The 24,739-nt window shown below is 37.4% G+C and overlaps 3 protein-coding genes and 1 non-coding gene across 4 annotated transcripts in view; 3 read left to right on the top strand and 1 right to left on the bottom strand.

The window, feature by feature from the left end:
- The window catches only part of LOC126786402 (uncharacterized), a 403,094-nt gene that overhangs the window by 271,297 nt on the left and 107,058 nt on the right, over nt 1–24,739 (top strand). The window lies entirely within an intron of this gene.
- Nucleotides 1,152–1,223, top strand: TRNAQ-CUG (transfer RNA glutamine (anticodon CUG)). Its single transcript has one exon. It is a non-coding gene; the product is annotated as a tRNA-Gln (tRNA).
- On the bottom strand, nt 1,691–15,046 carry LOC126786385 (trafficking protein particle complex II-specific subunit 130 homolog). The gene is made up of 21 exons (XM_050512199.1): nt 14,795–15,046; nt 14,060–14,289; nt 13,143–13,324; nt 12,515–12,698; nt 12,180–12,270; nt 11,128–11,288; nt 10,664–10,753; nt 10,342–10,503; nt 10,031–10,092; nt 9,789–9,879; nt 9,111–9,274; nt 8,764–8,977; nt 7,322–7,867; nt 7,007–7,219; nt 6,480–6,813; nt 6,278–6,368; nt 6,041–6,125; nt 4,708–4,897; nt 3,791–4,077; nt 2,460–2,544; nt 1,691–2,335 (listed from the first exon to the last, which is right to left on the bottom strand). Exons 1-21 carry the CDS (start codon nt 14,856–14,858, stop codon nt 2,160–2,162), a joined length of 3,702 nt encoding a protein of 1,233 aa, XP_050368156.1. The 5' UTR covers nt 14,859–15,046; the 3' UTR covers nt 1,691–2,159.
- LOC126787080 (peptidyl-prolyl cis-trans isomerase CYP37, chloroplastic) lies at nt 17,706–19,630 on the top strand. Its single transcript, XM_050513013.1, has 5 exons — nt 17,706–17,879; nt 18,863–19,120; nt 19,212–19,299; nt 19,389–19,486; nt 19,601–19,630. Exons 1-5 carry the CDS (start codon nt 17,706–17,708, stop codon nt 19,628–19,630), a joined length of 648 nt encoding a protein of 215 aa, XP_050368970.1.

Below are 24,739 nucleotides of genomic sequence, written 5' to 3'. Positions count from 1 at the left end.
ATGGAACTTATCCTATCGGATTCTAAATATCACCGATATATCCCGATATTTAAAACACTGAGTGTGACTTGATCAGTGACTCATATGAAAGTGATGAGTATAGCTTGTTGTGATAGTATTGGCAATTGCTTGAGACAATTTAATTGCAGCATGTGCCGTATCGTGGCCTCGTGTCCACTCTCTATATATCTATATCCATCAATGATTCTCCAAAAATAATGCAGCATGTGAATTGTCCAATTATTTTGGGTAACCGGTAACCCTCTAGAACATCACACTTCAATCCGTATTTTTTTGTTTTTCATTTGTTTCATGACCATATTCATAAGTTTTTTTTTTCAATAACATTTTCATAACTGAACATAAGATTTAACACGACAGCTTATACGCTATAACTATTAATGAAATCATAGAATATAAGAACCAAGGGGAAAATAACATTTTGTTTGAACCCCAATGTTCGAACCCCATAACGTATCTCAAGATATACCAGGAGGTTTTGTACACACATATGAATGCATTCAAGCAAATCATTGACTAGTTCATTATAAAAAAAAAGTAATAAATTACAAGGGAAACTCACATACCGTAGGATGATACATATTATAAGAACCAAAAAAAAAAAGGGTGACCATCATGATCTCTAAAAGCAAAATTGGAGGTATCACTACTTTCTTTTATTAGGGTAAGTTTGAAAAATGTCTATACTAAATGTGTCATTGTCTTCTTTAGGTTTATAACTTTCTGGATACTTTTTGGTTTGAAGAACTAATTCCATAGAGGGAATTTAGTTGAGAATATATTGGTTATGTGAAGATGATAAAGTAGATCCATTACTCGTGTAAGTCGTGTTGTTGTCTAGTCGCCATCCTAGAGCAATGACAGGGAAACGAATCAAATTGGGAAGGGAAGCTCGGAATTGAAATGAGTTCATTGAGGAAATTTCTTAGATTACTTTCTGGCTTTTCAAATTAGGTTTCAGTATATGCATCCACTCTCAGAGAGCCCAAATCAATTTTTCATACGTGTTGATCAGGGATAGGGTGAAGCGACCTGAAAGTACACTAAGAATTTAACTCTCGAGTTAATTTAGAACTCTGGCCACTGTAGTTATAGATTAATGTTAATTATCGGGAAGATATAACCGCAACGGTCCCATGGTCTAGTGGTCAGGACATTGGACTCTGAATCCAGTAACCCGAGTTCAAATCTCGGTGGGACCTTTTGTTTCACTTTCTTTTCTGGTTCGGGAAACCACTTTTAAACTTTCATCATGACAGAGACTTTGACTATTTACTTCTTTATCTGTTTTTTTAACAGACTTCTTATCTTATTTCATCATAGCACTTGGTCCCTTTTTGGTTGATCAAAGCATGTTGAGATGATAGCAATTATTTTGTTGCAACTTCTAGAAGGTGCAGCTCAAAACTCAACCTATAACTCAGAGTAATCCTTTTGTTTTGTTTGAATCTACAGAATAAAGAGATGTGATTTATCGGTAAAGGTTTCTAAACCCTTTGTTTTTCATCTCGAAAATGAAAATATAGCATTTCAAAGTAAAATACCAATGAAACACTAATCTGGATGTCGCGTTCAAATAATTATATCTAAGATAACTTCCAAGTATTACAGATTGTCCTCATTATAGAGTAGATCCCACATAAACAATGTTAATTTGATCAGTCAGCAATTACTCGCATGTACCTTAAATGAGGTGACAGAATTATCCATATCCAGCATCAACTCAAACAACTTTTCCAGCACCATCAGTAAACTTGCTGGATATTCCAAGTTCCATCAAAACAAAGAATTTTACAGCAAACCGAAAAAATGAATCTCCTGCTATGGATCTATGATCTCTCTCTAGGACTAAATTGTACAGGAAAATACAAATTCCGCTATACAGAAGGCAGGATGTCAAGTGACATAGGACACAATAGACGTTCGAAGAATCTTCCTAATGCAAACTAGTTCCAGCTACATTGAATTTCAACTATATGACGAAACAAAAGTTTACAGCTTTACAAATTCCCAGTATATAAAAATGGGAAACCTATGTTTCTCTTATCCCGAATATGTCCCACTGACAGTGGAGTGGAAAATGTGACGACCCCAGAGTGAGAACTGGAATCCAAGAGAGGAAACTCTGCTGAGAGCAATCATGCAGGAATGCAGAAAGAGGACCTCAAAGTTGGAGGCAAGATACAAACCAAATGAGGACCTGCTGGATTGCAACTTATATTTGACTCATCAACATCTGGCAGACCAAGTTGAGGGGGACGAACGTATCCCGCCACCAGAGGCACACACAGTATTGAAATCTCTATCCTTGAACCTGTCAATGGTAATATTACGTTTCAGGAAAACCGCTATCTTACTTATGAGCCATCAGATAATCTCCTCGGCCAAAAAAATAAATAGGGAAGTCCCAAAACAAATACATATAACTGTGAATAAACCTTGATTTACAGAAAAAGAGACATGCCCTCTTTTCCTCCCAGCTATCATCCAACTTTCAGTATTTGCATTGACTTCATATAACACCTGAAAGAAATTATTGATATTAGGTTGTGAATTTCACAGTTCATTGAACTGGGTAATAAATACCCCTATAGTACACAGATTGTAACCAAGCTCAGTAGTTACAACCTTCATTCCACATCTATCAAAGATAGGAGGATAGTACTCAAATAGGTAACCAATAGCCAATGGCTAACTGAAATCCAGTAACACAGTTAACAATGATGACAATCAGCAAAACTGCTCAAGATCCCTCCAAAAAAGTGTCGGTTTGATTGGTTGCTATTAAGAAGTCAGCAGAGGTCATCTTGTAGATTTGGGTTTACCCCCATCAATGCATTTCATGTAAAGCAGGGAGCAGAGATTATATAATTTTTTTTTTGTGTCCTTCTAAACGGGCTATTGCAAAGGAGCCCTGAACACTCGTTCCCAGGATTCAGGAAAGGCAAGAGCTATAACTCGATGGACTTGTTTGTTGCTATTGAGCTTTATCTATAGGGTGTAACAGAAACTTTTAAAGGTGGACGAGGTGGAAGGCATACAAAGATTTTTTGGGTCAGGTGCAATACATTGATCTCCATTGTGAGGACCGGCTACTGTTAGTTATAGGGGTTATTCCTTTCTTCTATTAGGATGAGTCTGTTAGCTGCTGTGATGTGAGGCTGGGTTCTAATGGTTTCTGGTTGTTAGTCTGTGTTTCTGTATTTTCTTTTCAGCTTAAGGCATGGGTTCCCTCATTACAGGGACTGTTTTTCTCTTATTTGAAAATTTCAGTTTCTTTCTAAAAAGAAAAGAAAGAGGAAAAAAGAAAAACAAAACAAAATCAGAAACAAAAAACAGAAAAGGAGGCAAGATAAAGTCGAAGGAAACTAGGCAATTTATCCTTTTTATAAAATTTAACCTCAACGGCACAGCCATAGAAAATAATTTAAACATAGCTCCTCAGATCATTGATTTTCTGTTTGAGCCCTAAAAAAATAATGGTTCTCAAGTGTACTAAATGATGTACCATCTTATGTGGCGTTTGTAACTTATGAAAGATAGTACTAACTAACTTTATGTTGACTATAGCCCAATAATGATCGAACATTTGAATCAAATACCTATAATCCTTACCTATAACATGCCAAATTAAAAGTGAAACTACGAACCACACTGCACTTGTATGAAATTTCGTTAAAATCTGATACTAATTTCAGGAGTGAACTATCAGCATCTTAAGTATCAGTCATCATTTCAAAATTGTTCACAGAGACGACTCACGACTTACATTGATATGAGAAAGTTCATTCTCCTCAAAGTCCTTTAATCTTTCAACCCTCCATTTCATGGTAACTTGCTGGCCAACCCTTAGGCCACTAGAAGGGAGAGGATGAAAACCAACAGCCAGGACTGGATCAAGCACAGGCCTTTGCAGACCAAGAGCACTCCTGAAAATCAGATCCTTGGGCCCAGAAGATTGAGCTGCCATAGGTGGATGCGCTCCAGTTGTTCTATCCCCAGAAATTCCATATCTAATATTTAGTATACTATCTGATTGAACAGCCTTAGCTGCATCTGCAGGAAGCACAAAAAGAAATAAATATTACCAAAAAAAAAACAGAAAAAAGAGGTGCATTGGTTTCCATGTCAAATGAAGAGAGTTTTTAGACGTTAAAAGATTCCAATTTAAATCTGAATTGCAAGCAATAGTTGGTTGGAGACTCAGATGTACCAATCTTAACAGTTTGGTGGAGGGTGAAGATATATAAGTAAAAGATTAGATGACTAGATTTCAACTCTGCAAAGAGGCCAGCTTTTAATATAACTCTTTTCCACCATAATCAAATCACAATAATTTCCTACAAGTTCCTATAAAAGAAAAAAGTCAGGATAGTCTCTCCTTAAACCCTAAAGTGGACTAATTAGCTCAACTGACAGTATCAGGTTGACTAGAGTTCAGACAATAAAGTTTGAAGGTCCTGATAATGCTATAGAGATCATCCTTAGTTCTCTGCCCTTGGTCCTTACAAAAAAAAAAAGATTCAATGCACTCATCTTAATCTCATATCAAAACATGACATTACTGCCTGTTAATGGTAATGTCATGAAACACTTTCAAACATGAATGTATTTTTGTCAGTTTGATGCGGAAGATTTGAATCTTGGAAAAAAAAGCCAACAACTATAACACGAAAAGATCCATACCTTCAGAACTTGTCTTCCCTAAGCATATACTGAATAGAATTCCTGCTCTAGAATTTGGAGAAACAACAAGTGGAAAGTAGGCAGAAGTTGGTCTCCCATCACTTTGTCCAGCATTAACAAATCCATCTTGAAGATCAAGCCAAGCATCATAGATCATCAATGTGGCTTTCACTTCGGAGTGTAAAATCACCTGGCAGTAATATCAACATGGATGTCAAAAGGCTTAAGAACTTGATAGTAATGAATAAATATATGCTCATGAATACATCAATAATATGAACAGTCAGGCCTCAATTCCTCATTGATTCTACAAATATCCTAATAGATATGCTCTCTTGTTCATGATTGTATAAGCTCTTATTTTGGTAGCTTTTATTTGACATGGCAAGGTGCAACCTTCAATTATACAGAGCCGAACAAAAGTTAAACTCAGATTAAGATAACTGCTTACACATTACAATTATGAGGACAGAAATTACCATGTTTTAACACATGCATATTGCACAAGTAGTCACACATCACAACTTGAACAACTAAATACCAAACTAGGCCTTTATCAGTATGTCCTCATGCACATACAAATTCCAGCTAGATCAAACAATTTACTTGTCTAAACTTTGGTACTTCCTAACCAATAAGCAAGAGTATAATGAGAGGCACAAGTCTTGAAGCAGTCGGTAATGCTGTAACAGCCTTAGGGACTGATATGAAAATAAAAGCGTATAAAAGATGTAGTGCAGTATAAAAAGTAATAATAACATTACCGCTGCTGAAGTGTCTCCTCCCCCTGGACTTGGGTTGGTGATTTCCAAGTAGGATTGCATAATTCGTAAAGAGATCAAGTTTGATTGGGTTCTGTTCAAGATTAAAACCCATGACCTAATTTGTGTCACCTAGTCGTATACAAAAATGATCTGTTTTGCTTTGTCTAAAACACCCAGGGCACACTACATTTTTCTGGACTAGTCAAGTGGAAAGCCTACTCTTCAGACTTAAAGAGGCAGCAGTTTCAGGGCAAACACCCATCTCTGCACCGCCTCACCTAAATGTGCACCTCAAAAATGCCTGCCTCTAACTACCAGACAGTAAAACACCCATGACATGATAATTATCATTTTTTTTCACACATCATGCATTAAACCAAATGATGACAGAAGATTTAGACAACATAATTTTTAGTACAATCTTTGAAATGATATAGAAATGTGGGTCGATCATGTTCAGATTGGACGGCTATCCCATTAACAAACACTTTGTTTACATGTAACATAAGTTTCACATAATCAAAGTCACATAAAGGCGCGAGTGTTTCTGACGATTAAAGAACAAATACCTGCAGAAGCAAAGTTCCATCATTGCATTTATCTGCAACCCGCGTACTCACATAGAAAGGATCGGTAAAATGCACAGCTAAGGTCCTGTACATTTAAGTCACCAATTCAGCATATATATATATATATATATATATATATAGTATACAATAACAATACAGCATAATGAAGATTAGGAACAAAAATAGCACAAATTCTAACAGTAGGAACCCAGAAGGATAAGGAATAATGAGTAATGCCTCTCAAAAATCTGATTATGAGATGCTCCAAATTCAAGTTTCAGTGCTATTGTCCTCATTCCATCTAAATTGATCTGTCTCTGGGGAGCCACTGCAGTAAGACATGATGCATCATACATGGTAAGTAATTGGATGCAACAGAAAGCATATAATATAGAACACACGTAGAAACATAATTTTAATATTGCATCACATTCACAACCTGAAGATGATCCTCTTGCAAGTGTTTCACTGATGGCACGAACTGGAATCCATACAACAGATGGCAAATTACTTGCCCAATCTGGAAACTCTACTCTATCACCAGAAAGAGCCAATTGCTCAACAGAATTACTTGCTTCAGCACTGTAGCCTTCCATCTCAATGAAATGTGAATCTTCAATTTTAAGACCAGGACCAGTATCAACATACAAGACAGCACCTTTTAGGGAGTAGTTAATGGGCCTTACAATAATTCCAACCCATTGAGTTTCATTTATAAGCAGGGCAGATGATATAGCTGCAGCGAAATCAACAAGAGGTCGAGCTTTGAAAACCTAAAAAGAAAAATGCCCATTAGATGCTACAACACCACAAGTGCATCTAAAGTGATGATCTGAAAGAAGTTTTCATCACAAATTTATGAGTTGCTACTGAATGACAGTTACTACATGGATAAATTAAATGAAAAACAACAATGAACTAGTAATCTGGTAGGTACTAAGACATAGCTAATTAAGAGAAATGCACCTTTAAAACTGGCCTAGGAGGTTTTTCATAACTGATAAAATCCTCACTTTCTTCAGGGCCGCCTTTGGAAAAGCTATGAGACCTGAACCTTAACTGCCCAATCTGCCCGGTAAGAACCCCTAAAACATATGAGCCTGGTTTTTGGGGTGGTAAATCAAGAGAAATGGTATTCCGACCAGGCTTTAATACAATAGCAGTAGAGCTTCGTAATGCCTGAAAAATAGGTAAAATAATCCAGTTAGTGGAATGCTCACACAACATATAACATGAGATGGACAGATATTATATTGCCTTTTGAAGTCCAAGAAAGTTTACCTTAGCAACCTCATCAGTATTGAAAATTGCATTCAAAGTGAGACTTAGCGAATCAAGTGTGATGTCATCAGGAAAGCCACTCCAAAATGTCACAGAAAGAGTACCAGAATCCCCATCACATAATTCTAATGGAGGCCCAGGATTACCGGAGAATGTAATTAGTGATGACACATCCAGTGGCACAGGTTGCTTCATTTCAGCATGTGCAAGATGATCAACCTCAGACTGAAAAGCCTGGCGTTCCTTGGTTAAAAACAAGCCTTTATCCAATGAAAGAAGCCTCACGCAAGAAGATAGATAGCCAGCTTGGTCATTGAGTATCTTCTGACATTCCGCTAAATTGGGCAAGACTTCAGCCAATAAATCTTGCCATCCTTCACCCCCATAAAGAGCACAAACCTTTTCATATGACTTCGCAGCTAGATCAAAATTTCCATTCTTAAACAAGACTGCTGCTATTTCTCCATCAAGGACAACTCCATGTCTTTTCCACCAGGATCGATGGTAATTGTCTGCAGCACCTTTAGTCAGCTCCAAATATTTTTGCTGCAACACCAGAATGCATAATCAAGAAATAATAGTGAAAGTGTGAGCTGTGCAAAATTTCAATTAGTTATTTTCTATGAGGATTTCTAGTTTGATGAAACAGAGATGCCACCCAGAAAAATGTACATGTAAATTAACTATATTATTTTTTATTAAATTTAAGGAAAGAGGCTTTGTAAGCCAATTAGTCAAAACCTAACTTTCCATACTCTTTATATATTAAAAAAAACTGCAGAACCCATTTCAATGAAAATGGGTAAACTGGTAAAATCACAACAGGAAATATAAAAAACTTAAGAAAAAGACACGCACAACTCCCCACTTTCTTTAGTTAAATTCCCACACACCCACACCAATTGAGTGTGTTGCCCTCTATGTAGCACCGACACCGACACGGACACCGTGACACGGCAAATCTAAAAAACCTAGATTCCGACACGGCGTCGACACGGCAATTTATATATAATTTAATATATTTATTAATGTATAAAATATATATATAACACATCAAATAATGTCAAATTAAATATTCAAGTTCATTTCATTGCATAACAATTCAAAATAAATAAATCTAAGGAAAGAAGAAAAGGAAAATAATGAGGCTGAAACAAAACTTGGATTATTTCTGTTTTGTTTTTGTTTTTCTGTTTTTATTTTATTTAAAATGATGATGTGGCGTGTCGATCAAAGTGTCGGGGAAGTGTCGGAAAAGTCAATATTACTGACACGCCACGTGGCGTGTCGGGGAAGTGTCGGGGAGTGTCAGACACTTCGACACTCCACCCTTAGAAGTGTGCTACATAGGTTGCCCTAGTTATTATTATTCCTCTATACACCATGTGAAGAATCTTTCATCGATAATAAACTACAAATGCCTACAAGGCTACAACTCATACCTCAAACTCCTCCGTAGATGACAATGACTTCCATAGATCGGTATTGGAAACTGTAGCTTGCAGAGCATGTTCAGCTGCAACATAAATCTCTGCAAGTCTCATGGGCCTATCAATTGAGCTCTCAAATATTCCTGGTGAAGAGTTTGTACGAGACATAATACTTGTTTGTACTTTTTGTAATGAGGGCATCTTAACTGATGCATCTGAACCTGAACTGCCATCATATTATGACTATATTACAACTAGAAACATAAAATGCTACTTGATACCAAAGCATGAAAAAGTGAGGATCAATGAATCACTAACGGATAGAGCACCAGATCTGCTTCAACAGTTTAAATCCTTACCCATCAGTAAAATTCTGGCGACCATCAAGCATTTCTAACATATTTCCAGCAGAGAGAGAAGCTCTCCTGCGATTCGCCTCACGCAGTAGTACTGATGGTTCAAGAGGCAATGGTTTCCTCTGAATACCAAAGTGCTTCGTAGCTGGAGATGTCTGTAAAATTATCTACGAAGAAAAAAAAAGATATTAAGAGAGAACAACAGAAGTTTCTGAAATTAGAATTACTGTCATTACTGATAGATTTAATTTCATATGCATCACCTGCAGTTACACTTATACACTAGCAGTGATTCAACAGAGGTAGTGAATGATGGGATCCATTTAAAAATGCCAGGATAAACAAACACTTAAAAATAGAAATGTCCAAATTGGAAAAATTCTGAGGGATCAACATTGCAAAGTACCTTTAAGGTTTTTGGTGTATTATATATATCCAAGTATAAGAAACTTTTAACAACGAGTGCTTGAAACGCCTTTAGCTAGGTTTCAAGCTTACAGCTTTATTCTACATTATTGACAGGTCAAATGCAACAACAATAAATGTCCCAGATAAGAATCTCATGGTACTATATATCTAGCAAGCTAGACAGGTATAAACTTATAGGCACTCTACCGGGGCAAATTCTCCCCAAAGATCATATATCAAACTAAACTTCAGCTAGCCATACTGATGTTCTACCTTTTCTTTTGATAGCACCTCAGACGAAGCATCAGGTGGAACTGAAGGCCAAATTGCTGGCTTGGGCCAAGGTAGCATGCTGAGTGAAGCACTGTTCAAATGAGTTGAAAGGTTCAGAAAGATATAAAGTTAAGAAGACCATCTGCAACTTCAGGTGCATAAATTGTAAAGCTTCATTACATGCCACAGCTTGTATCTAGAATGCTAAGAGTGATTATTCATCTTGATATATTCAATTTTACCTGTTTCCAGGACTTCTTTCCATATTTGTGCCATATCCGATTAAATATGCAAGCCTCATGAACTGCACAAAAATATACATAACATCACAGCCTTTTCTTACATCGACTTGAACAACAAATCTATTGAGAAAGCAAAAAGAAAAAAAAGGCATATGTGACTGTCCTGCACAGCCACCTATTGCAGTACAGAATAAATGCCAAACATTGAATGAAGTCCCAGCGTCTCAAAAGCAAGATTTCTGACATTAAAACTAATAAACAAAACCACATTAAAACTTCCTCTAATACTCCACTAAAGACAGAACTAATACCTTGACCCTGCATAGTGAGTAAAGATCACCTTGAAGGCGGTAGAACTCCTTCTCTTTATCAGCTGTGGCAAGCCCTTCCCTATAATGTTCGGCGGTTGTATGGACTAATGACATGCAAGCTGTTATAACCCAAACTTCACGCATACAAAAAGGTAGAATATTCTGAGCACAACTCCAAGAGAAGGAAGAAGACAGGTGGGAACCAAAAAAGAGGAGTCAGAAATTTTCATTTTGTACTGAAGCACAAGGTATTCTGTTAAACACATACTTGGCTGAGAGAGAGAGAGAGGGAGAGAAGAACGAAAAGAGGAATCTTAGTTACCTCATGTACAGCCAGCGCCTTTGAAAAGCTTATAATGAATGAGTATCCCCTTGATGCAACCTCAAAGGGGCGGTTCAGCTTGAATAACAACTACATTTAAACATGTATCAGAGAGGCAATCCAAATAATTCAGCAAGAAATAACTAAATAAAGTTTCCATGATCAATTGAAGGGAATCCTTAAATCATGAATTTCACATAGCAGTAAAATAAGAGAGGGAACAGTTGTCTAGGACATGATCACAGTATCATATGAGATGCTTTAGTAACCATCAGAACAACCAATTCAGTCTGCTTCCCAAGAGTGCAGGGTAAGATTTAAGGTCAGAATTGTCACTAAGGTTGCTTTAGTAACTCTTAAACAACAGAAGTCCATGAATCGTCAGATAAGATTGTTTAAATGACATCACTTCTTGAGATTTTTAATACAGCCAAATATTTTTTATAGGGCTCAGTCTGGCATACCTTTGATTGACAGGCAAACAGATACTGTCTAAATTCAAATTCCCTAAACGAGTCATCTTGAACAATTTGTGTCAAAGGTTTGTTTCCAGAATTAAGCAATGATGCTTGATCATCACCGTGGGCAAGACCCCCAAAGTCCCTACGTCTTCCAGTCGTTTCAACTGCATCATATCAATATATATTCATTATAGTCCTCCTGGTGTAAATTTCCATTAGAACAGGTAGTAAAGTGTCCAGAAAATCATGCTCACAAATCACTGCTAAGAACGTGGGGCATTCAATTAATAAGTAGAAAAAAGGTAGCTTGTGAAGATATACAAACATTGATTCATTCTACCAAGAGTATAAGAGATCATGTGTGTTTTTGTGTAGGAATGTGAGTTTGCAAAATACACATGTATCATGGCTATTGCCTTTGAGGAGATGCGAACAGCCCCAAAGTTTGTAATAAGAAATTAATTTAAACAATTTCCTGAACAATGATACTGTTTGTTTGAGCTAAAAGTAAGAAATGAAGTTAAGTTTATGAATGGATCTTATTATTTTGAACAGAATGACAACTACAGCAGTCAATTAAAACAATGGATGCTCATAATTACATAATGAGGGTATGTCAATTCATAAAGTGTGCCGCATCTTCATAATTAAAACAATTCCCGTTACAGAGTCAAAATCCCTACAAGTAAACACTATCTCTGTACCTGCAGAGAGGTATTAAGAACTTGGGAGAATATTAGATAAATGCTGAAAAGATCCCACATGTACTGAAGGTGATAATTTCAGTTCCATGTAAACTCAGCAACTTTTGATCAGCATTTATCTAAATTTCTCTTTAAGTTTAATACTTCTCTGCAGACTGCAGGTATAGAGATCGTGTTTGTGTATCAACTTAGTTTCCTCTCAATTTTCCCCAAGTTACATGAAACTGAACATATAACCTTAAGTACATGTATCAGTGATATTTTCCTTTTCATGTACATAGAGTAGTTCATTAGAAATAAAAACTGAAATCATAACATTCATCAACCTAGAATGGCATACGCATTATGTACCTGTTTCCAAATAACAAATTTCTAGCTCATCATATTCACGTAATGAATCTTCATAAAGATGAGCCCTCTCAAACATAAAAGCCAAGCTTTCCTGAGAACAGAAAAAAAAATAACAGTAAGAAGCTGATAAGAAACGTAATCATTTGGAATTGGAGACATAGGCTTGTGGGACCTAAAGAAGAATTATAATGTCTGTTATAACGTGTTAAACACGAGAAATTTCTTTGGCTAGCCTTTTGGGGTGCAATTGATTTAGATTCAAGAAAGAAAAGTTATAATTGAATCACCAAAATATATCAATATTACTGCCGAAGCTAGATTAATAAAAGAGCAACCTTCAAAATGAAAAAATTGCAGAAGTTCCAAACTGGCATGAAGCGTTGTTCACTGAGCTTGCGTATCTCATCCTCATAAAACTGTGCACGTCTATCCAATGTATTTCTGATGCACTCCATGATCTTGGCTTCCAAGTCTTCCCAAAAGCTTTCTTCGGCACTATATAGATCGAATTTGCAGCACCTGAGGAAGCCACATGTACACTTAGAAGATACTTATATATAAGTTGCAGAGGTAGAGCATAAGTGGTCCACAATCCTAATAAAATCAAAAGAAATTATATCATAGACATTGTAACATGATTAAAAAAAGCTGTATTTCAATAGTTGCACAAGGTATTGGTTAGACTCATCAGTCCGGCCGAAGCAGTATGCTAACAAGAAAAGATGATCTACAATACTATATAGAAGTAAGATGGATCACATGATCATTTTAACATACAGACTTGGCTATAAACAAGACTGAAAGTTAGAAATGGTCCCTGTAGTGGAGGGTCATTCCTAGTGTCCATACCAATGGGTTGAGATCTATAACCAGATTCATTGCAACCTCGTTACTCAGCCAGATTAGTACATGCAAAATTCTCATTATTACTAAATCCACCAATTATGCATGCAATAAGCTTACCTTTCTCTCTTCTTGGAGCTGAAATCAACTTCAAGTTTGGCATATACTTTATTTGCCAATTTGGTGGCTTGATCATTGTTTGGATGTGCCTTTGATACAAAAACAATAAACCATTCCCGTTCATCATTTTGAACAATTAGTTTTAGCCGCGGTTTGAGGATGGTCTTGAACTCATCAAGATCCTGCACAAATTAAAAAGCAAAAGTTATTGAACTTGTACACTAGCAAGGACACATTTATGAGACAATTTCGAGCCACAAATGAAATACAAATATTTCAAATCCACAGGAGATTCCATTAAACATAGGAATAGTGTAGCTCAAGCTGGCGGTAGTATTTTTTAACCAAAAGTACTCAGTAAAATAGATATAACAGAGATCTGTGTATCTCATACACATTGACTACCACATCAAATATGCGACACTTCCTTTTCCATTGTGTCCAGATAGGAACATGAACATCACCCAATCACATATATAATACATACACAAGGCAATTCCCTAACTTCAAAATAAGTCGGAAACATGTAAAGTATGAAAGAGAGAAACTGGCAACTTATTAAAATTGGGGTTAATCTGTGGGCCAAACTACAGTGAATTTGGATATCGCGTGGAGTTCTTTTAGTTACACACTAGATTGATCATGCACACAGGATGCAAGTGCAATGTCATGGCAATAGGCCAAAAAGATTAGAGAGAAATAAAGTGGGACATGTGATAGGAAAGTAACTGGATTGAGGATAAGGCGTAATCACTAGAATAACCTTTGTCTTTAAATAATTGTTTAATGTGAAAAAAGACAACGGATAATACTCGGCAAGTGACTGATGAGGCTCACTTAATAATTTAGTTAATATAACCTATTGCTTATAAAATATTTAACCGGGAAAACGTGAGATGAGGTACATAACAACTTACCTCACACGTGACGAGGACCGCAGTTGCATACGGCTCCCGGAACCAAAACAATGACTGCTCCTGTGGGAATCGGCTGCGAAGTCTCGCATCTGTCGTTAATATGAACTCGGCACGGAAATTCTCCACAAACACGGGATTACGCGTCTTGTTATTTAAAACAGCTCTTTTGAAAGGCAAGTGCTCCTCAAATCCCTTCTTCACAGTAGGCCACAAGTCACTAACATCTTCAACTGCAAAAGGTAACCTCAGTAAAATGCGAACTTGACGCAAAGACTTAAGATTAGCACAAGCACAATTAACTATTTGATACATAAAAACACTGTTGAAAATGCATGACTAAAATAACTTGATCTAGTTTCTCACTAATCAAAAAGCAAAACGCCGATTTTGTTCTTCAGCTAAAATTCAAGCATCACAATACTACACTACTAAACATTAGAACCGCGATTCGTTCCGAAACTCAAAGCACAAAAATTGTGCTTACTTGCAGTACTTCAATGAACTAATTGTCCATAATAACCTCCTACAGCATCATCTAAAGAACAGTTATTCAAATACATTATCTGCACTACTATCATCATACAATCAAAATTGCAAGGAGGCTTCTAATAACGCAGATATGAACTCGAAGCTAAAAGCGAGAGAGGTTCAGGGAAACGATTCGCGAAAACTCAAATGAAGCTTCAAATTTGAAATTGAAGCGAAAAGGATGATGAGATAGTGAGATTTACAAACCAGCAATGACGAGATGATCGAGTGAAGTCTTGATGGTCTGGAACTGAGCGAGATAGTTGGCCATGATGGAGCTCTCGATCTATGCCAATCATGTGAAGAATTTCATGATCGATATAGATCTATATGTATGTGTGTATCTATCTATGAGAGAGAGAGAGAGAGAGAGAGAGAGAGAGCGAGCTTCAGTGATAGTGTGATTGGTGATCCAGTAATGTAAAATGTGAATTTGCTTCCGAGTTGGAATTGGGTTTCAATTCGGTATTTCGGTACGGGCCGCCGATCCAGTGCTTCGCGAGTACACCACGCTTTATGATTCCGATTCTCTCATATTGTTAATAATATATATTTAATTTATTTTTACAATGCTTTCTTAGCTTCTTTACAAAACATATCCGGCTGATTGAAATGGAACGTTTGACACACATATTGAGAAAAACGATACACATGTTTGAAGACAATGGGTTAGCGTTCAGCATCCAATTCCTAAATATCTCGTAGCAACACCGTTGAGATTAGGGGTGGGCATAAAAAACGGAAATCTCGATCCCGTCCCGAAATTCATAGGGACGGGACAGAATTCATAGGGACGGGACAGAGGTCTAAAAACGTTTGTCCCGTCCCGATCCCGTCCCGCTTCATAATAGTGGGATGGGACGTAGGACGAATAATTTATATCCCGCTTCGTCCCGTCTCGTCCCACCTTTAATGAAAACTTAAAAATTATTATATATTTATATCAAAATGAAACTAATTTATGTTCTTAATAACTCTAAAATTATATCAACTCAAATAATAATGGTAAATTATAATATTTTGAACATAATATGTATTTGTTTTGTTAAAATTTCATTATTAAATGTTACTTTGTTATGAAAAAAAAATAAAAATATAAGTTTTTATTTAACTTTATAAGAAGGTGGGATTTGTCTCGTCCCGTCCCGTCCCAACCGGGATTAATCCCGAGTGGGATGCATTCTTAAAAACCTTCGTCCAGTCCCGATCCCGTCCCGATTCAAAAGAGTGGGACGGGACGTGGGATGAGCCCCGTCCCGTGCCCACCCCTAGTTTAGACAATTCACGACTAGTTTTGAATCGCCTTCAACCACCGCCTGATGAAAATGATTCGTGCAAGCCTTCTCATCGAGTTTTTGCTTCAGCTATCCTATATTTCCAAGTCTTTAACTAGTATAGAGATTAAAGAATTGTCATCCTAATCTCGTATGATTGTCAATTTAGGTATTTCTTTTTCTTTATCGAATGTGTATCACATCTTAGGGTTCAGATTAAATCTCATTATCAGGTGCCTTCATGGTTCACATTGGAGAAGTTGACCCAAGGAAAATGGAAATTGATGTACAAATTGGTGAAGAAAAGGTGAGAGACTTTATAGGTGGGAGCAATGCAGAAAACTTCACATCCACAACCATACAAAACACATAACATATAGGTTTTAACGGATGAGGCGCGCCAAAAATCTTCTTTGCAATTACCAACTTATGAGTGGCCGGCTAGTTTACTTCATAACCTTCAATCTTGGATTATGAATTTTTTTTGGACTGGAGACCCTTTGAAAATAAGCATGTCTCTTGTTGCTTGGCGCCAATGTTATAAACCTAAAGAGGAAGGAGGCTTGGGGTTACGTGATCTATTTAAGGCTAATCGTGCTCTTCTAATAAAGAGATGTTGGGAGATGCTCTCCTCTTCCTCTCCAGTCTCTATTTTGCTTAGAGCTCATTTTTTTAAAGATGATTTTCAACCTATAAAGTCTTACAAGAGATCTTCAGTCTGGTTAGGTCTAAAAAAAATTGGCCAATGTTTTTAAATTCTTTGCATTGAAGTGTTGGTGATGGTAAGAGGATATTTTTTTGGCAAAATATTTGGTTGGGTGAGCCTCTTGCTACTAGTGTTGGAGTAAGTAGTTCTATTTCACTTCATGCTAAGGTAAATGATGTTATTATTGATTCTCATTGGGTTCTCCCAGCAGATTTTATTTCTTCATTCCCTCAAGCAACATAAAAAATTGAGCGCATTGCTCTGCCTGATGCAAACACATCTAACTCTCTTTTATGGCCGCACTCCTCAAGAATTCTGACAGCAAAAGAAACTTTTGTTTTCTTCTCAAATCATGGTGAGCATAAAAAATTTGGGTAAAGTGGTATGGAGTAAAGCAATTCAACCCAGCAAAACTCTTGATATTTGGAAGGCTCTTCATGAGCGTTTACTAACTGATGAGGTTTTACAACGACGAGGTTTTTCACTTCCATCTCATTGCTCCTTTTGTGGAAGTCATGCGGAATCGGGTACACATCTTATTTTGCATTGTTATGAAATTATGGCTTTATGGAAATGAGTTTGCCTTCTATTTTTCTCATTCATTCTCGCCTTGGGGTACCCTTGATGAAATGTTTAATGGTGTTGGTGTTTCAGCGTTCCCAAAACCTAAACATCAACTTTGGTTTCTAGTCTCATGTAATCTAATTTGGTTTATTTGAAACACTAGAAATTAGGTGCGTTTTGAAGGTAAGATTTTTAATGTGTTGGAAGCCCAACGTCATCTTTTGGAATTGTTCAGAGAGTCTTCTATGCATTCTTTTCTCTCTTACAAGAAACATCACGATCTGTCTATTTTCTTTATTCTTGGTATCTCACAACTGTCTGCCAATGCTACCAGCTTCATTCCGTCCTTTAATTAAAGGTTTCTTGGCTGAGGGTTTGCTATTTGTTAGGAGTTTTTTATATATATGATTTTGCATGTGTGGGTGTACACATGCCGGATTGAGCTTTTGTTTATCCTCTTTGTTGGAGTTTAACAGACATAGGAGGTAAGATTATTTTGTCTCCCTCATTTGTTAGTTTGATTTCAATAAATTAAGGACAGTGCCCAAAAAAAAAACTACCAACTTAACCAACTATGGCATTCCCTTTATCTTCCGCCATCATCTCCCACAAGCTCTCCTTCAATGCCTCCATTCGCAGCCTCCGTTTCAGACCACCGCATTTCATCCTCTGCATCAACAGAATCGACCCACAGAAATTGGGCCGCTCCAGCAGACTCCATTGCATGTCCAACAAGAATCTAGCACGGGTTGGTTTTGATCCCAATCACAACGCTTGTTTTGAGGTTGCAGCTGTCTCACTAGTCACTACTGTTGTAGTTGTACTACCAAATTATAGAATATTGTTGTTTATTGTTGTTTCTATTGACATTTTGGAATTGTTGATGTTCGGTTTAGGGTTTAGGGTTTAGTCTGCATCTGTAAGAGGGGCTGGTCTATTATTATATGTAGGCTGGTTGGTCTAAATTTTCTGTACGGCTGTATAGAACATCAATATTTAGTGTTATACTATATACAGTAATGCAGCATAGAACAGAATGTAGTAAGCTATATTGCAGTGAAGCACCTTGGCTTCTTTTAATGGGGTAATATGTTCTGTAGCTGTCAAGTTTTATTGATTTTCCGTTCATTATTGCATGCCAAAATTTAGCGTTATACTTTATTTTCCAAGATGTTGACAAGGAGAGTCGAAATGCAGCAACAGTTGTGGGTGTATTGTATTGCTAAAACAGATGAAATTGTTGTTATCTGCGAAGTCTTTCTTCTTTTGAAATGAGTTTTCAGTCATGCAGGAACTCGAGGACCGGCATAGTACTCTTACCAATTCCTACATGTCGACTGATGGATATAAAAAGAAGCTTCAGAATTTAATTGGTGTGATCCTTGTGGTGGCCCAAATATCTTCTCCAATTTCTTTGGATGGTTGGGCGTTTTGGCCTATTTCACCTGCAAATGCAGTTCTTTATTCTCCAGACACCAAGGTTCCCAGAACAGGAGAATTAGCTTTACGGAGGGCTATTCCTGCAAACCCAAACATGAAGGCAATGCAGGTTGTTATCGATTACTGATTTTAATAAATGCTACATAAGTCCCTATTCTTGAAAATGCAGGTTGTTATCGATTAGATTTTAATAAATACAACAGTTGTGGGTGTATTGTATTGCTAAAACAGATGAAATTGTTGTTATCTGCGAAGTCTTTCTTCTTTTGAAATGAGTTTTCAGTCATGCAGGAACTCGAGGACCGGCATAGTACTCTTACCAATTCCTACATGTCGACTGATGGATATAAAAAGAAGCTTCAGAATTTAATTGGTGTGATCCTTGTGGTGGTCCAAATATCTTCTCCAATTTCTTTGGATGGTTGGGCGTTTTGGCCTATTTCACCTGCAAATGCAGTTCTTTATTCTCCAGACACCAAGGTTCCCAGAACAGGAGAATTAGCTTTACGGAGGGCTATTCCTGCAAACCCAAACATGAAGGCAATGCAGGTTGTTATCGATTACTGATTTTAATAAATGCTACATAAGTCCCTATTCTTGAAACTCAATCGGTCTGAGACAAATTTGCTTCAACTTCTAGGACTCTCTGGAAGAGATACTGTACTTGTTGAGAATTCCACAGAGGAAGCCTTATGGAACCATGGAGGGAAATGTGAAAAAAGCTCTAAAGTTGTCCTTTCCCTTTAAGCACTTAAATAATTGCATTCATTATACATTGCATGTATCGATGTTTGATTTAATTCTTTTCCTTTTTCTTAGATAGCAACAGATGAAAATGACTCAATTTTGGCTAGTATACCCACAGACTTAAGGGAGAAGGGTTCCACCTTACATGTATCTCTTATTGATGGGAAGGTATGCAAAAGTCCATTGGAAAAAACATAAGCAATTCTGAGAAGCCAATTAGAACAATAGTATTTCTTTCGTGCCTTATGTCAAAATATTATATCTACTGAAAGAATGTGCCAGGAAAAGGAGAACATCATATTATTGTTCTGAGTAGGTTTTAGGGTTGAAGCAATCACTTTTACAATGCTACAATCTTTTTCCATTTCTTTTCTTCGAGCTCAAATTGGCTATTATTGTAATACCCAAAAATTCATATCTAATTTCAAATGAGTTCCCGAATATAATTAAGTTGGTCATTATCCAATTTTATTAGCCGAGGATGAAAATGAAAGGATTCGAAATATTAATTGTTCGGAAACGTTCAATTTGACGAGTCTAAGAGTTGACTTTTAACTCATTGGGTTTCTTAGACCACTTCTTACATGAAAGTCGTAGAGCTCGTCGATACGAATTCGTGGACACGTGGCACGCCTAAATCGGATTTCGTACGAACCCGAATCAAAAGGTATTTGGACATTTTTTGAAAATAGTATAAATAGGGGAATTAAAGAGAAAAAAAGGGAAAAAATCAGAAATTCGGATCGGTATTGTTCACAGGTACTGTTCACTCAGAAAAAAATCCAGAAATTCTCTCTCCGAGCAGCCGATTTTGGGCCGCCGGATCTCCACCGTTCGGCCACCATAGAGCAGCACACCGGTCACATTTGAAAGGTTGCTGCATCCCCTGTCGATTGGTGGCAGCGCCACCTGTCATCTCGCCCCCGTTTTGGAGCGGTGAAGCCCGAAACTTCTCCCAAAAAAGCATATTTCGCCGAACTTCAACTAGTCGGATCTCCCTCCTCCGGCAACCAATCAGTACAATTCTTGTCCCATTTTGAAGGTCATCTTCCATACTATAAACCCTCCAAAAATTTAACCACAATCGTTTTGTGCTATGAGAATTGAAGAAAAGAAATCCTACGTTTTTAAATTGGGGCTTTTCGGTTCTTTTTAAATTAAAGTGTTTAGACTCAGAATTAGACTTTGTGGTGAACGAGGAAGTTGTTAGGAATTTTATTTATATTGTGGTGGTGAAATTTGGTGGTCATTGGTGGTGGTCGGCGAACAGTGGCGGCGCATGAATAGTATTGTGAACAGTAAATGTGAACAGTGTTTTAGTAGAATGGTAAATGTGAACAGTTCTCTGTGAATGTGAACATTTTTTAGTAGAATGGTAAATGTGAATAGTACTATGTGAATGTGAACAGTGTTTTAGTAGAACAGTACATTGGAATAGTGTTTAGTGAAAACAGTACAACATGAACAGTGTTTTATGACCAGCATTTAGCTGTACTGAAAATCGTCACCTGATAATCTCCTCTATCGATGAGGATCGCGCTGCCCAGCTCTGCCGACTCTAACCTGCAGGACCCGACCCGCATTCGCTAGACTGACCCAACTCCATTTTGGGCCTATGGCCTGCCGAGCCCAATAGCCCTTTGGGCTTTATACTATATTTTCATTCTTTTTCCTTTTTCCTATTTCATGATTTAATCGTTTCTTGGCACGTTTTAGTTACTAACTAAGTTTCACGTGTTCTTATAGGAAAAGTGATCACTCGTTGTATTATGGTGATGACATTCATGCCAAGATGGATGGTACTTTTGTCATCTACATGCGATTTCGACCATATCCTCACAAGATTTTTATACCATCAGTACGAAGATCGACAAGGAAAAAGAATTCATCGAGCAACTTTTCTGCACGAAAATCGATTTGCAGAGCAATTTAATTATAAGCGGTGTATTTGACAGACCAACAAGTATGTTTTTCTTAAAGTTGCTGCTTTTGAACATTTATATATAATTATCGGGCGCTATTAGCCTTCTTCATGTCTCTTTTCCGGCCTTTCTTATAACGTTGATGAGACCAAAGAAGGATATGATTCCCCTCTTGGTCGACGTTTTTCGTGTGACGGTCCTGGGGGAGTCACGTTATTATCTAGAGGGAAGAAATCGATTTCGTGTGGTTGTTTGAGTACACTGTTGTTTTGTGTGCGATCATGATAATCGCTGATATGCATCGATTATTTTGTGACCATATACATCACAATCCTTCTAATTCCGGTTACATACTTGAATATTTTTGATTATTCAAAACCTATACAACGCTCGTTTCTCATGAATGCATCGCCATCGCGACTGTTATTTGAATGTTTGAATTTTCTTAAACTCATGTCTATAAACGATAATTCCAAGGTCTATGTATTCATTTATTTGAGTTGAAATTCATTACTCTGAAGCAGCACTATTTGCTGACAAAAGATCCCAAAAATAATGAGTTCTATGGGACACACTTAAAGTGATTCAATAAACGTCTATGACCTTGTATTATCAGAGTTGATCTTGATGCATGTTCCGCATCCAAGAAACACATGCCATTTTTTTGGCACTTGTATCTATTTCTTGAGGGAACTTTGGAGATGGAAACGTAACATTCTTCCATTCTCAAGTAAGCAAATTTTTTGAGCCTCAGGCTAAGGCTCCGCCCGATCCGATATGCAACATTTTTGTTGCTACAAACTTTTGATTAGTCAATTTATTTTGACTATGTTTTCTGCTTACTATTTTTCAAGTATGACGTTGGCATTGCCATGTTTCTTACTCGACTTTAATTTAAGTCATCTATTGGAATTGGAAGCTTGGTTGTGTTGTATTGAATATTGGCATATTCAATAAAATTCTCTCATCTTTCTTGTTTACAAGATGAACTCGTGAGAATTTTATTTGCTTTAAACCTAGCATGAATGGTCAACGTTTGCAACTCACGTGGTTTTTAAATTGGCCACTTTTGGGTTACATGGGACCCCAATAGTACTACATACTTACCTCTAAGACAGCAGCTCGGCACCACATCTTAGGGAAGATAGAGATTCTCGGGAATGGTTTGTATCTTACTTCCATTCGAATCTTTGAATCATATGCAGTTGAACGCAAATTTTTGTGACTCAGACTCTTATATGCTTTGGCATGCCCGTTTCGGGCACCTTGGACGTGATATGATGATTAGACTTTTTAAGCATTCACATGGTCATCCATTTTTCAAGTCCCGGAAGCGATTGGAGGAGCATCTCACCCGTGCTCCACACGGTGAGGCCGTGCCTATCCATGCCCAGCACGGTGAGGCTGAGCTTGCCCCTCTCAGCGGCTCCATGACATTTAGGCCATCGGTGGCGGCATCCCCTCTTTCATAAGAGATTGCCTCACGTGTTTTCTAATGCCTCCATTGCAATTTCTGATGCCCATCGCTCATCTTGCAAATCTTGTTCTCTTGCTAGATTTCAAGAAAGTCATTTATTTGATAAGGCTCCAATTGAGAACATTTCATTCTTACAAAGTATTTAAGGTGACATTAGTGGACCTATCCAACCAAATGTGGACACTTTTCGGTATTTTTATGGTATAGGTTAAAAGTATTAACGCATTAGTTACACGTCGCTTTGCTTTCCATATTGAACATTGCATTTCCTAAGGGCTCACCACTTTTTCCATCTTTTCAAATCTATTTGATTGGATACTGTTGGAGAGTTCACCTCCACGACTTTGATGATTTCGTTTTGCATATATACTGAGATCATCGTTGAACATATTATTCCTCAAGTTCATTCACTGCACGATCTAGCAGAGCTCGGACTTGGTTATGGGTACTAAGATACCGATTTTTGCATGAGGATATGTAATGATGTTGCATGCAGCGACACTTATTCGTTTCAGACCCATAACTCACCAAGTGTTTAGTGCGTACCAGATGGTCATTGGATATGATCCCAACGTTCTTTTTACTAACGCATAATTGGTTAAGTTGTTTATGTGCCTCTATTGTAGTAATCTTAATGGGCCTACTTGAAATGATTAAGTATTTTGGTTGGTTATGATTTATGAATCACCAACACTTGTCCGTTATTTCCAGTCTACAACCGTGAATCTCTATCCTGCGATATTAGCAGACGGTCACTTTGATGAGACATACTTCCCGTCGTTAGGGGGAGATATGGAATGCTCATATTCCAGTTTTAACGCCAGGAATTGACGTGGTGTGACACTATGTCTCATTAAGATTCCGCACTACTCAAAGTGAGCAAATGTGCAACGCATTATCGACCTCCAGAAAATCAAAAATTCGATCCTCAATGACTTTACCGATATTGCGAAAGTGATGAGATTGCACATAAATGTTGTGATGTGCCAGTAAGGTTTGAACTCTCAGAATATGGGAGAATTTCATATGACTTGGTCCTAGCACCGTTGGCACCATCCCTGAAAGTGGGAAGGAAGCCGGCGATAACACTAGTATACGTTGTGGTGTTGTTGGCGCCGGTGGTATTGCACCACAAGGGCGGCAAACGCAAAGATGGACTAGTAAGGGTCATAGCTTCGGTCTTGGATCCTACCTAGATGAGGGGGAGACCATTATTCTCTGGAATCAAAAACCAGAAAGAAGCGAGGTGCGTAGGCACAAGTATTTCGCCCATCATCAAGAGATATTCTCTAAACATGTCTATCAACTAAGTTTATGTGGAACGCTACGGACTCCTTTTGTTGGTGTTAGAGAAGAAAATAAATTTCTCAATTGATCATATAAAGCGCGCGCGTATGTTAATGGATTGATCTCCCATGTTTGATGATGTATTCGCTTATACTCTTATTCCGTTGTAAAGTATCAACGATGAACAACTTGACTGAAGTGGAAAGAATCAATACAGGCTGAACTAGACTTGTTATGATAGTCATTGTTCGTAAGTGTAATGAGAAAGATGAAGTCATGCAATATTTGCAGGATTTATGGCACAAAGATTGTCTCATTATCCTAGTATTGACTACGATGAGTTATATTCTCCTGTTATGGACATAATTGCTTTCCCCTACTTGATTAGTAGTAGTGTCCATAAAAACTGATTTGTAGCATATGATAATGGTCATAGAATATCTGTAAATGGATCTTGACGCAGATATGAGAGTGCCCGAGGGACTTTAAATGCCTCTAGACGGTTGCAAGAACTCATACCCATATGTGTTCATATGAAAGCTAATTCTTGATTCTCGATTCTGTCTAAGTATAGATGATGAAGAGATTCAATGAGCTATACATTCATACATGTTAGTGTTGTTGGGACACTATTGCTTTCATTATAATGTGATTAACTATGCGCCTATGCATCGTCATTAGACCTGCATTGTTCCATTGACATGGGTCTAGTTCTACATTTAGCGAATCGTTACA

Source organism: Argentina anserina, chromosome 3 (genome assembly GCF_933775445.1).
Source record: "Argentina anserina chromosome 3, drPotAnse1.1, whole genome shotgun sequence".
Classification (NCBI taxonomy): Eukaryota; Viridiplantae; Streptophyta; class Magnoliopsida; order Rosales; family Rosaceae; genus Argentina; species Argentina anserina.
The sequence above is the reverse complement of the archived record's forward strand: the minus strand, read 5'-3'. Positions and strand labels throughout refer to the sequence as shown.